The following is a 13,930-nucleotide window of genomic DNA, read 5'->3' on the forward strand; positions in this document are numbered from 1 at the left end:
CACAGAGCAAGCATATATTCCAGAAAGCTACACAATCTACTCTGGGTAGCCACGCATTCTGGGTAGGCCTTTACCACACTGTGGGGCTGAAGTGGGAAGGATGGGCGTGTTCTCCTGAGGGAGGGGCGCGCGCCTCAGCTTTCCCTCCAGCACGCAGAGCACAGACTCTCCAGAGAAGCCAGCGAGACTCTGCAGGGGCCCGAAGGCAGCTTGGCTTGAAGGCAAAACAAAATCCCAGACGCCGAGGACACTGCTGCAATTTTATTATTGCGTCATTTTTAAAAATCAAAGGAGGAGTGAGTGGCTGGAACACAGAACACTGAGGACCTGGGAATCCTACAGGGCTGGGGAAACAGCCATGGGATGCCAACCCCGCCCACCCCATCCCAACAACATCCCCAGCCTTCCCTCCCCCCACCCCCCAAATAAAACAATGGAAAAGGAGAGAGGTACATGAAGAGTTGTCGAGTTTCTAACCTCGATAGCCGGGAAAATTGTTCTTAAAAACCGGGCAGCACCCAACCAAAAACCCAGCAGAGAGCAGCGGGGCAGCTGGGGCTCTGGTCAGCACAGCTGGCAGAACTCATTCACCCTGCGTGCACCGAGTCTGGGTCAGAGTCTCCCCCCCGTCCCGTCCCCCACCCCCTACAAACCCAGCTCCAGGTCCTCCAGCTCCTCCTCCAAGGCCTTCCGCCGCGCCAGCTTCTCCAGCTGCTCTGCCGTCGGCTGCTTTATTTCCCCGGAGTCCAGCCGCCGCTGCAGCTCCTCCACCTGCCGCAGCTTCTTCTGCAGGTTTTTCATCTTCTTTGTTTTCTCAGAGGCTGAGGAGTCCCCATCCCCCAGGGCCTTTCCGCCGCAGGCCTGCTGCCGCCGTGGGGCTGACTTACCATCCCCTGGGGGGGGCCTGTCCCTGCTGCTGCCCCCCGAGAGGGTGGCCTTCTCCAGCGACTGGATCAGTTCGTCCGTCTCCCTCTCCCCTTTCTCCTGCTGCTGCTTCCTCTTCTCCTTACGTTTCAAGTTCCTCTTGGCTGTCTTGGACAGTCCTGTCTCGCTGCTCTCCGCCTTGGCGGCCTGCTTGCCTGGCTGCACGTTGGCCTCGGGGCTCAGACCAGGGGGCAGGTCTGGTTTGCTTTTGAAAAACTTCACATACTTATTCTCATACCTGCACAGAACAAAATCCATCAGGACTTTCCTCTCCCACACACGAAGAACAGGAGCCAGCCAGCTGGTACATGTGGCGGCCATGAGCTCCAACGCTCTCTAATCCCACTGCAGCGGCGCTTTGGACACACCCAGAGCCGCAAGGCCATGCCCCTGCAGATCCAGCCCACCGCAAGACGTGCTGAGAACCCACTGGTCCAATCACCACCCAATGAGTCATGAGCGCTCAGCCCCACTCTTCAGGCCCCACAGAACAGCAGCATCACTGAGTGAGAACTCTAAAGGGCAAAGGAATCACAGCACTTGGCCGCCACCCTCAGGGCGGGAGGAGACGCCCAGGACCTGAGGAGTGAGCCTCCATGGAACAGACACACTTTGAACATTACAGGATTTGAGCACTGTTTGCGAGTACCTGAGCTCTATGCCTGAGACTAGCAATGCCAGCTGAGGTTATCCTCGCAGGCAGGACCCATCCAGAGCCCTGCTGAAGCCACCCACCAGAATGATTTATAAGGGGAGTTAATACATACCGCCAGGTTACATCTTATGGTATAAGAAGGGGTCAAAGTTGGTCAGGCACCTGAAAAAAGACTCAGATCTCACGATGTAACCCAACAGTACATACACATGGTTATAAATCATTACAGCCGAGGGGGCACTGGGCGGGGGGGGGATTTTCAAGGAGCTTGATTTGGAAACATGGGACAGCCTCTCTGTTTCACCGTTCCTGACAGATGTTGCCCAATGGGAGACAGGAGGTTTTGCTGCCCTGTGGCCCCTCTCAGATCAACTCGCGCTGGGCCAGCATGAGGATGTTTGGTGTGTAAGTACAGCACTAGCATGCTGAAAACACCTCACAAGATTCCCAAAGCAGAGACTCCCTCTGAGGCAGGGCAAGGCCTCGAGAGACGGGGGCAGGGAGGCCATCTTTAGTATTCCCCAAAGGGTTTGGAGATGGCAGGTTCAACTCCAACAAATGGCCACATTCCCAAAACTTTGTGGCCCAATCTGGAAGCCTAGAAAGTTGACAGCCAATTGGCCTTGGGTTATAGCGAGGAGTGGGAGCCACATCCCACGTTTGAGAGTCGATGAGCCCCCATGGGGGCCGACGTAGATCCACAGCGCCATGCTAAGCCCAACCCCCATTCGAGCTCACTAATTACCTGTCTGGGGACATGGGAATTCTCAAGCCAAGCCAGATGCCCTGGGAGCTCACTGAACATGCTCTGCCACGTGAGAAGAGCTGGGATCAGCACTCCAGGGGCTGACAGGAATGCCTGGCTTGCATTAGGGAACGAAGAGAATTCATAGATTTAAAGCCAGAGACACCCTTGGGATCACCTAGTCTGGCCTGTGGAGCACTGAGCTCTCCTCTCTTTTTAAAGAACGTGTTTCAAACTCTGCCACAAAGCCTCCCATGGATCCTTGGGGGAAAGCAACCCCAAGCAGCGAGCAGGCCCCAAACGTACAACTGCCTGGCTCGTCACGCTGCACCCAGCTAAGAGGTGGGCCGGGAGAGGACTGACAATGGTAAGATGTGCCGTTACCCTAAAGGGAAGCTAGCTGAAGGAAGGAGGGGTCTCAGGCCTACATGCAAAAACTGTAGCAGTTTAACCTATATCAGTGCAAACCCATGGGGACAGTTATTGCGGAGACAGTTATTGCGGAGAGACTGGCTTTCTTCAGGCTAGTTTATGGCCTTTAAGAACAGGGTTAAGCTAAACCAAAAGAAAACGCCCCGAATCCAAAGGAGTGCACACACAACAGTTCGCACCAGCTTAACATCACACCTTAAGTGAAACCAGTGCCACTTTCTTGGGTAGCCCAGCTGAGGAAGCAGGCTACCTGTCTGCCGAATGGGCTGAAGCTCCAGGCACACATTCGGTGCTGTAGAAGCAGACAATCTCACAGCATTAGGAGCTGTCGAGGTTTCCAGACGTGAGGAGTTGGACTGTGTAACAGCCCACACACTATGGGCCATACAAGAGATCCCAGAGGCCCTCCCCTGCTCTAGGGAGGGGTCAGCCATAAGGACAAGAATTCGACTTACACCGGCACTTCTTCTTGGGGCACGTATCCCTCCTTCACCTTCCTCTGCTTCCTCCAGGTCCCATCAGGGCGCTGTGTGGAGGCAATGTACTTCCCTGAAACGTTACAAGCATCTTTGTCTGTGATGGGATATTTTAAAGAGGGGGGAAGGGAAAAAGTGATTTCAATATTCACCTAAAGGCTGCTCAGTAAGACACGGCCAACCAAGAGCCCCCGTCCAATAAAAGAGGTCACCTGCCCCACCTTGTCTCTCTGGCAACGTTCAGACAGCTTACAGACAAACTGAAGACCAGCTCCTCCCCGCCACGCGCCCCTGGTCAGCGCTGGACCCTCGGATGGGGAAACCGAGGCACAGGGCAGGGGAGGGAATTAGGTCACCCAAGGAGTCAGGCCTCCGAGGATTAGTCTAAGGCTGCGCCAGGGCGGCCGGCTCATTGGGGCCATCCTGGAGCCGCCTCCTACCGCAGAGGAACCCCCGTTCCTTCGCTACCCCAGGGCCTGCCCCGCGGCCCCTCCACCAGCGCAGCCCCCCAGGCCACGGACCGGGATGGGGCTCCTCGGGGCGGGGGGGCCACAGGGAGGAAACAGCCCAGCGCGGTCCTGAGTGAGGCTGAAGGGGGGGCCCCGACACGTGACTGGTTAAGGGGGGCAGGGGACAAAGTGGGGGGCTGCACGACACCAAAGCACGGGGGGGCAAGGGGCAGGATGGGGGGGGATGCGGCCCAGGCGAGGGGGGAAGGGGAGCTGGGGGCAGGATGGGGGGGGATGCGGGCGGGGGGGGGAGGGGGAGCTGGGGGCAGGTTGCGGGCGGGGGGGGGAGGGGGAGCTGGGGGCAGGAGGGGGGGGATGCGGGCGGGGGGGAGGGGGAGCTGGGGGCAGGAGGGGGGGGATGCGGGCGGGGGGGAGGGGGAGCTGGGGGCAGGAGGGGGGGGATGCGGGCGGGGGGGAGGGGGAGCTGGGGGCAGGAGGGGGGGATGCGGGCGGGGGGGAGGGGGAGCTGGGGGCAGGAGGGGGGGGATGCGGGCGGGGGGGAGGGGGAGCTGGGGGCAGGAGGGGGGGGGATGCGGGCGGGGGGGGAGGGGGAGCTGGGGGCAGGAGGGGGGGATGCGGGCGGGGGGGGAGGGGGAGCTGGGGGCAGGAGGGGGGGGATGCGGGCGGGGGGGGAGGGGGAGCTGGGGGCAGGAGGGGGGGAGGGGGAGCTGGGGGCAGGAGGGGGGGAGGGGGAGCTGGGGGCAGGAGGGGGGGATGCGGGCGGGGGGGAGGGGGAGCTGGGGGCAGGAGGGGGGGATGCGGGCGGGGGGGGAGGGGGAGCTGGGGGCAGGAGGGGGGGGATGCGGGCGGGGGGGGAGGGGGAGCTGGGGGCAGGAGGGGGGGGATGCGGGCGGGGGGGGAGGGGGAGCTGGGGGCAGGAGGGGGGGATGCGGGCGGGGGGGAGGGGGAGCTGGGGGCAGGAGGGGGGGGATGCGGGCGGGGGGGGAGGGGGAGCTGGGGGCAGGAGGGGGGGGATGCGGGCGGGGGGGGAGGGGGAGCTGGGGGCAGGAGGGGGGGGATGCGGGCGGGGGGGGGAGGGGGAGCTGGGGGCAGGAGGGGGGGATGCGGGCGGGGGGGAGCTGGGGGCAGGAGGGGGGGGAGGGGGAGCTGGGGGCAGGAGGGGGGGATGCGGGCGGGGGGGGAGGGGGAGCTGGGGGCAGGAGGGGGGGGATGCGGGCGGGGGGGGAGGGGGAGCTGGGGGCAGGAGGGGGGGGATGGGGGCGGGGGGGGAGGGGGAGCTGGGGGCAGGAGGGGGGGATGCGGGCGGGGGGGGAGGGGGAGCTGGGGGCAGGAGGGGGGGGATGCGGGCGGGGGGGGAGGGGGAGCTGGGGGCAGGAGGGGGGGGATGCGGGCGGGGGGGGAGGGGGAGCTGGGGGCAGGAGGGGGGGGATGCGGGCGGGGGGGGAGGGGGAGCTGGGGGCAGGAGGGGGGGGATGCGGGCGGGGGGGAGGGGGAGCTGGGGGCAGGAGGGGGGGATGCGGGCGGGGGGGGAGGGGGAGCTGGGGGCAGGAGGGGGGGATGCGGGCGGGGGGGGAGGGGGAGCTGGGGGCAGGAGGGGGGGGATGCGGGCGGGGGGGAGGGGGAGCTGGGGGCAGGAGGGGGGGATGCGGGCGGGGGGGAGGGGGAGCTGGGGGCAGGAGGGGGGGGATGCGGGCGGGGGGGGGAGGGGGAGCTGGGGGCAGGAGGGGGGGATGCGGGCGGGGGGGGGAGGGGGAGCTGGGGGCAGGCGGGGGGGGGAGGGGGAGCTGGGGGCAGGCGGGGGGGGGAGGGGGAGCTGGGGGCAGGCGGGGGGGGAGGGGGAGCTGGGGGCAGGAGGGGGGGATGCGGGCGGGGGGGGAGGGGGAGCTGGGGGCAGGAGGGGGGGGATGCGGGCGGGGGGGGGAGGGGGAGCTGGGGGCGGGGGGGGATGCGGGCGGGGGGGGAGCTGGGGGCAGGAGGGGGGGATGCGGGCGGGGGGGGAGGGGGAGCTGGGGGCAGGAGGGGGGGATGCGGGCGGGGGGGGAGGGGGAGCTGGGGGCAGGAGGGGGGGGATGCGGGCGGGGGGGGAGGGGGAGCTGGGGGCAGGAGGGGGGGATGCGGGCGGGGGGGGGAGCTGGGGGCAGGAGGGGGGGGTGCGGGCGGGGGGGGAGGGGGAGCTGGGGGCAGGAGGGGGGGGAGGGGGAGCTGGGGGCAGGAGGGGGGGGAGGGGGAGCTGGGGGCAGGAGGGGGGGATGCGGGCGGGGGGGGAGGGGGAGCTGGGGGCAGGAGGGGGGGATGCGGGCGGGGGGGGAGGGGGAGCTGGGGGCAGGAGGGGGGGATGCGGGCGGGGGGGGGAGGGGGAGCTGGGGGCAGGAGGGGGGGGTGCGGGCGGGGGGGGAGGGGGAGCTGGGGGCAGGAGGGGGGGGAGGGGGAGCTGGGGGCAGGAGGGGGGGATGCGGGCGGGGGGGGGAGGGGGAGCTGGGGGCAGGAGGGGGGGGATGCGGGCGGGGGGGGGAGGGGGAGCTGGGGGCAGGAGGGGGGATGCGGGCGGGGGGGGAGGGGGAGCTGGGGGCAGGAGGGGGATGCGGGCGGGGGGGGAGGGGGAGCTGGGGGCAGGAGGGGGGGAGGGGGAGCTGGGGGCAGGAGGGGGGATGCGGGCGGGGGGGGAGGGGGAGCTGGGGGCAGGAGGGGGGGATGCGGGCGGGGGGGAGGGGGAGCTGGGGGCAGGAGGGGGGGATGCGGGCGGGGGGGGAGCTGGGGGCAGGAGGGGGGGGATGCGGGCGGAGGGGGGAGGGGGAGCTGGGGGCAGGAGGGGGGGGATGCGGGCGGGGGGGGAGGGGGAGCTGGGGGCAGGAGGGGGGGATGCGGGCGGGGGGGGAGGGGGAGCTGGGGGCAGGAGGGGGGGTGAGGCCGGAGCTGGGGGGAGGGGCCCGGGCGGGGGGAGGGGCCGGAGCTGGGGGGGCTCCCACCTCCCGGAAGCGGTTTCCGCACTCACCGGTCTCGTCAGTCACATAGGGAGTCGCCATCTTGGAAACGCGACCCACTTCCGGCCACTCTGCCCCGCCCCCCGGAAGGGGCGTGGCGGGCGGGGGCAGCCGGGCCGGGGGCCATCTTGTTTTTAAAGAGACACCGACCGCCAGAGGGCTCGAAGGGGTGGGGAGACATTTCCCAGAATCCTTTGGGGCTCAGGCTAAGCCACCCCCCCACACACACACACAGAGAGTCACGTGGGACACAGGCCTCCACAGGGACATCTTGTGGGGGGGGAGGGGTTCCGGGTTCAAACCCTGCCCCAGGGGGATGGGCAGAAATGGGGCAGCTCATGGGGGAGTCAGGGGTTCGAATCCTGCCCGAGGCTGGGGGAGACGGTGCTGCCCGGGCATCTCGGGGGGGGTGGGGGAGTAACTAGCCCCAGGCTGGGAGAGGAGGGGGAGGGAACGGGGCATCTCCCCAGGGTGGGGTGCAGGGTCGGAGGTTGAAACCCAGCCCCACATTGGCCTGGGCAATGGGGTTGCAGCTGGGCTGGGGTCAGCACCTGCGGCCCTCTGCGCCTCATGACAGCCACATCCCCCCCACCGCCAGGAGCCGCAAACAGCCCCCGGCCCCCCCATCCATCACACTCACACGCAGTAGCAGCAAGGAGCTGGGGGGCAATTCTCCCTCTGCACAGGGCCCAGCCTGGGGTGGGGCGTTTTTAAAAGGATGCCGAGGAAGCGGAGATGGCGCCGCCCAACCGCCACGAGGGCTGGCGAAAAGGCTCCCGAGGAGATACCCGGAGCTCAGCCTGCTTAGCGCCTCCAAGAGACCGGGAAGGTGATTTTGGGTCACCAGCCAAGCCAGGCACAAGAACCTGCCTGGAAGCCAAAGCCAGGCTGATTCCAACGGGACATAACCCCCTCCCTGCTAACGTTCTGGGGCTAAACCCCTGGACTCAGCTCCCCACAGTGGTGGGTGATCATCCATCGCTTGGGGTCTCCTGGCTGCCTTAGCCACACACTAGCTCTCCGGCTCCACACAGGGGGCACTGGGCGAAAGCCTCTGTTCTGTGCTAGGCAGCAGGTCAGAGCAGGTGATCGAATGGGCCCCTCTGGCCTCCAGGCTCTAGAATGGATTGTTGGACACTTGGGGTTGGAAACCCCGTGTCCATACACCTCCCCCACCGCGAAAAGCCAGCCCCCACCTCAAGGCGCTGTCAACCCAAGATCTGACAAGTGGCAGCGGGGCGGGGAGGCAGGCCAAGGGAACAGCACGCTAGGGAAGCTGTTACAGTGGCTGATCACAGCACAGCAGCTGCCTGATCACTTTTGGCAGTGGCAGACGGTATTTCCACCCTTGCTGAGCTGGCTGTCATAGGCACGTATTCAGCCCCCAACAGTTAGTATCGGAGCCTCTCACGTTCTTACCCCACACACCCAGTGAGGCTGGGAAATGCAACGATCCCCGTTCTACAGGAGGAGAACTGGCACAGAGAGGCTCTGGTCATACTCCCAGGGCAAAGAAAGGACATAACCTGGGTTTCCCCCATCCTAGACAGCACCATAACCATTGGGCCATCCTGCCTCCCCAGGGAAGCGAGCAGACGGGCCGAGCAGACCTCTTGCGGCATATTCCACCTTCTGATTAACACTGGGGTTGACGTTTGCAACCCAAGAGATTTGTGTTTTGTTTTGTTTCTTTAGTTAGTGACAGAGAAGAGCCGCTCGCCCTGCCCAGCTATATAGCATTTCCTCCCTGCCACCCTTAACAAGGCATTAGGACAGCTGGAGAGCCAGGCCAGATGGCAGGGAAAAGACAATTTCCCCTGGAGATGCAATAAAGCCTCTGATTTGATTCACAACCTCCAGGTCAGTAGATAATTATTTCCATATCAGCAAAGAATCTGGTTTGAAAAGATTGGCTGGAGTTCATTAACTAGTTACAGTGATCAATCCAATTAGTAGAGCATGGGGTAATTTAGTTACACAGGGATTAGATCCATTCCTCAGGCAGGGAACACCCATAATTTATTTAGGCAAAACCCAGGCACTCCCTATGCATTTAAAGCCATAAAGTGCACCTTGCTTTTGGAACAGAATGACAACAGCTTAAAAATAGACTCTGTAAACAGCAATGCCATGAGGCCAGCCTTCCCACAGGCATGGGGCCAGCCTGCAGACACCCTATGGAGCCCCCCTCTGCACCCCAGCAGCTGCCAACTAAACAGAGAAGCACCTCTCAAGGAAATAGGATTCTCACGCTATAGGGATCTCACTACCCTCACCTGTTGCACTAGGGTCTCCAGCAGCAGCCATATTGGGGAGAAAGACAAGCGGCTGATTGGACTTTATAGAGGCCTTGTGGGTGGGGCTGTGGGCTAGGCTCCACCCTTCCACTTTTTCTTTGTATGCTGCGAAATTTAGTAAGACTCTAATGGGGCAGGGGGGCCTTAACACCGCTACTACTACCTGGGGGGGGGACTTAACACCGTTTTCCCTGAGGACTGGGCTGTATGGAAGTTTCTCAAGGGGAGCAAAAGGGAGGCAATCCAGCCCCAGGGGAATTTCTGGCAGCAGGGGCAAGGGAGGGTGAGCATGTGTTAGCCAGAGAACCACAAGGCACCTGCGATCCAAGGAGCTGGCCCATCCGTGAATGGCTGCTCCCTGGGGCCCTGGTCAAGATGTGCGCTTTGGCACCCTCATTTTACTGCTGGAGAAACTGAGGCCGAGGGAGTGGAGGTTTGTCCCCCAGGGGACAGAAGCCAGGCGCCCCAGGCCCTGCTCTCGCTGCGTGACGTTTCTGCCTTTCTGCTGTTCCTACATGGGGGCAGCACAGTGCCAGGACTTTACAAGTCTCTGTATTCAAACGCTATGGAGACAGACAGCAGCTGCTGGGCGCTTTATGCAGCAGCTGATAAAGGGTGAGGGATAAAAGGCCTGTTGGGTGAGGGATAACGGGCCTGGGTACGTCCCTCCCTTCCCCTCAACTGCCAGCGCACAGCTGTGCCGGTGCCCCTCACTCCTGAGCCCTCCCAGCTCCCAGGCTGAACTCCCTCGGTATCCCCGCCAGGTGGGCAACGCCAGCAGCGTCCCAGCCAAGCAGCCCTCCCGCCGTGGGGCTCGTGGCATGGGGGCGCTGCTGCCAGCCTCGGCACTCAATCAGCGTGCTCCAGTCATCGGGGCACGCCCTGAGGAGCCTCTGTGGGTGATCCCTATCGGCAGAGATTTGAGGTTTATCAGTCAAGTGGCCAGCAGGTAGGGAAGCCGTGCTGGCAGGGCTGAGCTCTGATGTCAGTGAGAGATACACACATGCCTGTTCAGGAAGCGGAGCTGCTGATCTGTGTCTGCTTCACGCCTCCTCGAGCGGCTGCCTGCACAGACCCAGCTTGAGCTCAGGAGAAACCAAGGTCCCAGAGAAGGTCCCTCCGCCAGCCTTATGCTGCTCCCGCCTCACCGTCCTGCGGCAAGTGCCCAGCAGACGTTGTGCTGAGCGCTGGGGAGACAGGGCAAGACAGCACGGCTTTGGCCTGATCATTTCCACCTGGGCGAGGGGCCCAATGCTTTGGCTCTAGTGGGCCCAGGAAAGGGGGTGGGGACAGGCTGGATGCCCCCCCTCATCAGTCCCAAACCATGGCTTGGACACAGCTGCACTTGGCCCCCGCAGAGCCAGACCGGGCTCCGACTCCCTCGTCGCTAACACCAGTGCAAACCAGTGTGAAACCCACTGGTAAACTTTGCACGGGGGCAAGGCGTTTGCACGCTCGCTTGGCTCTAGTGTAAACAACGGCACGAGGGCTCAAACACATGGTCCGTCCGGGCACTTGCAGGGTGGGCTGGGCTTGAGCCAGTAGAAAAGCAGCGTGACACAGGGGATCAAGCCTGATTCCCACTTACACTCAGGCTCTGGCAGCAGGCTGGGGCCTGAGAGGGGCAGCGTGGGGGAGTGGCCAGAGCATGCTGCACTGTGGCTGTTCCCTGCTCCCCAAGGGCCAGAGGGAGCCAAGGGAGTTTGAGTGTAAATTAGACCAGCCTCAGGGCGTCTCTGTGTCTGTCTGGTCTGTCTGTCTGTCCAGATAGTTCTGGAGCGCTGCTCCCCAGGGTCATGCGTTCTAACACACACACACACCTCCCTGCCTCTCACTCCATTCCTCCAGTCTGCCACTTTCCCCCTTCCCCAGCTCACAGGTGCAGGGAGACAGACCGTGATGAAGCTAACATCCAGGCCATGTGCATTTCGTAGAGCAGATGCTGCCTGTGAATTCCCACATGCCGTCAGGCTGCATCAGTTAGCTCCGAGCCTGGCGCTTTCGGGGCTACGCGGAGATGTCGGTGGGCTGCCCAGAACAACGATTCTGCTCCTTCTTTTTTGTGTGTTTTTCAATCATTAGCAAAGCGAGACAAAAACCTCGCAACTCTCTGCTCCAGCGCTCTGGGCCAGGCAGAAATCCACAGTGGGACTACTGCATCGTTGCTTCTGTTCTAGTCTTGCTCAGTAATTTCAGTGGTTAGAAGGGAGGGCTGTGAGTCAGGACTCCTGGGTTCTCATCCTAGCTTAGGAGAGAGTGTTGTCTCATGGCCAGTGCAGCGAACTGGGAGTCAGGACTCCTGGGTTCTGTCCCCAGCTCTGGGAGGGAGCATGGGCTCATGGCTAGAACACAGTGAGGCGGAAAGTCAGGGCTCCTGGGTTCTAGCCCTGCTTGAAGGAAGTAGAGCTTATCTGTGGTGACGTGGGCGCCGGGGCCCCGCTCTGCAGAGTGCGGCTCAGTTGTTTTCAAGCAGCCTCGCTCCTCCTTTCCTTTCCCTTTGTTCTCTGGCAGTTTCTCGCTCTTGCTCAGACGTGGGCAGCGGCACTGGGGCTGGCAGGGAAGTGGGTGCCACAAGTGGGCAGGGCCCCACCCTGTGACTCATCCCAGGGCAGGAACATACTTACTCCTCTGTACCTGGCTTCTCTGCACTTCCCCACGTCCACCCCCTTCCCTCTGCCATCTTGGTCCCAATGGGGGTGAGCCTTCCAAACACCATCGGCGCCGCTCTGTTTGCAGTCTCTAGGGCGCAAAGCTGGCTCCTGCCAGCTGTTGTCATTGCTCAACAGAGTCAGCCTCAGCAGGCTGCCTGTCTGTGCATGGGAAGGCTGTTGGCCTGTGCTGGAAAGGCTCTCCCCGACTTGGCCTGAGTTGGGGTGCATGGTTGGGGCATGCATTGTTTGTGGACAATGATCAGACACACAGATAAACACCATTTGCTGGGGAAGAGTCAACATGGCTTTTGTGAAGGGAAATCATGCCTCACTAATCTATTAGAATTCTTCCAGGGGGCCAACAAACGTGGACAAAAGTGATCCAGTGGATCTAGTGAACTTGGGCTTTCAGAAGGCCTTTACCAAGGTCCCTCACCAAAGACTCTCAAGCAAAGTGAGCAGTCATGGGATAAGAGGGAAGGTCCTCTCACAGGTCAGTAACAGGGTAAAAGATAGGAAACTAAGGGTAGGAATAAATGGTCAGTTTTCACAGTGAAGAGTAGATAGCAGGGTCCCCCAAGGATTAGTTCCGGGGCCAGTGCTGTTAGACACATTCATGTATGATCTGGAAAAAGAAATAAAGAGTGAGGTGGCAAAGTTAGCAAAGGATACAAGATAGTTAGGTCCAAAGCAGACTGTGAAGAGTTACGAAGGGATCTCACAGAACCGGGTGACTGGGCAACACAATGACAGATGAAATTCAGCATTGATCAGTGCAAAGTAATACACCTTGGAAAACAGAATTCCCACTCTACATATACGCTCATGGGGTCTAAATTAGCTGTTACCACTCAGAACAAAGAGATCTTGGAGTCATCGTGGATCGTTCTCTGAAAACATCCACTCAATGGGCAGCAGCCGTCAAAAAAGCAAACAGAATGTTAGGAACCATTAGGACAGGGATAGATAATAAGACAGGAAACATCATAATGTTGCTATATAAATCCAAAGTACACTTTAATATTACATGCAGTTCTGGTCGCCCCATCTCAAAGAAGATATTTTAGAAGAATTGGAAAAAGTACAGAGAAGGGCAACGAAAATGATGAGGGGTCTGGAACAGCTTCTGTCTGAGGTGAGATTAACAGGACGGGGACTGTTCATCTTAGAAAAGCAATGACCGTGGAGGGATCTGACAGAGGGCTATAAAGGCATGACTGGTGTGGAGAAAGGAAATAAGGACGTGTTATTTACCCCTTCGCATAACACAAGAACCAAGGTCACCCAATGAAATTAACAGGCAGCAGGTTTAAAACAAGCAAAAGGAAGTATTTCTTCACACAACACACAGTTAACCTGTGGAACTCCTTGCCGGGGGATGTTGTAAAGGCCAAAATTATAATGGGGTTCAAAAAAGATTGAGATCAGTTCACGGAGGATGGGTCCATCACTGGCTATTAGCCAAGATGGTCAGGGATGCAACCGTGGGTGTCCCTAAGCCTCTGATTGCCAGAAGCTGGGACTCGATGACAGGGGATGGATCACTGGATAATTGCCCCATTCTGTTCATTCCCTCTGAAGCACTTGGCACCGGCTGCTGTCAAAGAGAGGAAACTGGGCTAGATGGACCATTGGGCTGACCCAGTCTGGCTGTTCTTATGTTTGACAAATGGCGGAGCTTTTAACAATACGTAACTTCTAGTGGCCTGGTTCATGTCTATGTTCAACACTGCCCTCTACTGGATGGCAATTGTGTACCATAGCACCCGACTGCTTTCAGCTATTGGGGATTCTCCTTTAAGGGGTAGCAGCAAGCAGACCTGGGTTCTAGCCTTGCGGTCGCGGTGAAGTCGTGAGTGTGAGTCATGGTGTGTGTATACACACATACACCCCGTTCACGGTATATCCCAACCCTCACCTCTTCTCCAAACTGAGGCTGTCATGCGCTACACAGCGTGGCTAGGAACCCCCTGGGCACCCCTATTTTTCAGATCCCCCCAACCTGAATCATTCCCCTCCCCCATTCCCGTTGGGGTCCACAGTATGGTAAATATGCTCCTCCCCCACCCTGGCTGTCGTTTGAAAGCCTGACGAACCGGCTGCCTTCCAAGAATTCATCAGCCGGAGCAGGGTCGGCCCATGGCAGCCCTTGTCCCCGCCGCAGCTGTGTGATTCATCCGAGCTGGGATTTAGACTCGACAGCCCTATCGGCAGCACAGTCCTCTGAGTGAACGCCAGGCTGGGGACGCTGCCCGCTTCATTCTGAGAGCCAGGGCCACAGCACAGTGCCATTCCCCCG

At 61.5% G+C, this 13,930-nt stretch overlaps 1 protein-coding gene across 5 annotated transcripts; it reads right to left on the reverse strand.

The window, feature by feature from the left end:
- Positions 1 to 247: 247 nt before the first annotated feature.
- On the reverse strand, positions 248 to 9,006 carry PYM1 (PYM homolog 1, exon junction complex associated factor). 5 transcript variants are annotated; one of them, XR_012155728.1, is made up of 4 exons: positions 3,454 to 3,844; positions 3,212 to 3,329; positions 1,692 to 1,741; positions 1,073 to 1,162 (listed from the first exon to the last, which is right to left on the reverse strand). XR_012155728.1 is itself a non-coding variant. In XM_073318715.1 (3 exons), exons 1-3 carry the CDS (start codon positions 8,988 to 8,990, stop codon positions 646 to 648), a joined length of 666 nt encoding a protein of 221 aa, XP_073174816.1. In that variant the 5' UTR covers positions 8,991 to 9,006; the 3' UTR covers positions 248 to 645. The 5 variants fall into 5 exon arrangements, 4 of the variants coding, with proteins under 4 accessions (XP_073174816.1, XP_073174818.1, XP_073174817.1 ...); XM_073318715.1 differs by lacking the exons at positions 1,692 to 1,741; positions 3,454 to 3,844 and adding an exon at positions 8,960 to 9,006 and having other exon boundaries at positions 248 to 1,162; XM_073318717.1 differs by lacking the exons at positions 1,692 to 1,741; positions 3,454 to 3,844 and adding an exon at positions 8,960 to 9,002 and having other exon boundaries at positions 248 to 1,162; positions 3,212 to 3,305.
- Between the last annotated feature and the right edge of the window lie 4,924 nt (positions 9,007 to 13,930).

Source organism: Lepidochelys kempii, chromosome 20 (assembly GCF_965140265.1).
Source record: "Lepidochelys kempii isolate rLepKem1 chromosome 20, rLepKem1.hap2, whole genome shotgun sequence".
Lineage (NCBI taxonomy): Eukaryota > Metazoa > Chordata > Testudines > Cheloniidae > Lepidochelys > Lepidochelys kempii.

What these genes read in the sequence shown, in the direction of transcription:
- PYM1 (XM_073318715.1), bottom strand. Translation starts at nt 8,990, where the DNA reads ATGGCTGCTGCTGGAGACCCTAGTGCAACAG. An exon ending in TGGAGACCCTAGTGCAACAG is followed by an intron (nt 3,330 to 8,959) that starts GTGAGGGTAGTG and finishes ATCCCATCACAG; the next exon opens with ACAAAGATGCTTGTAACGTT. An exon ending in CCCCAAGAAGAAGTGCCGGT is followed by an intron (nt 1,163 to 3,211) that starts GTAAGTCGAATT and finishes TGTTCTGTGCAG; the next exon opens with GTATGAGAATAAGTATGTGA.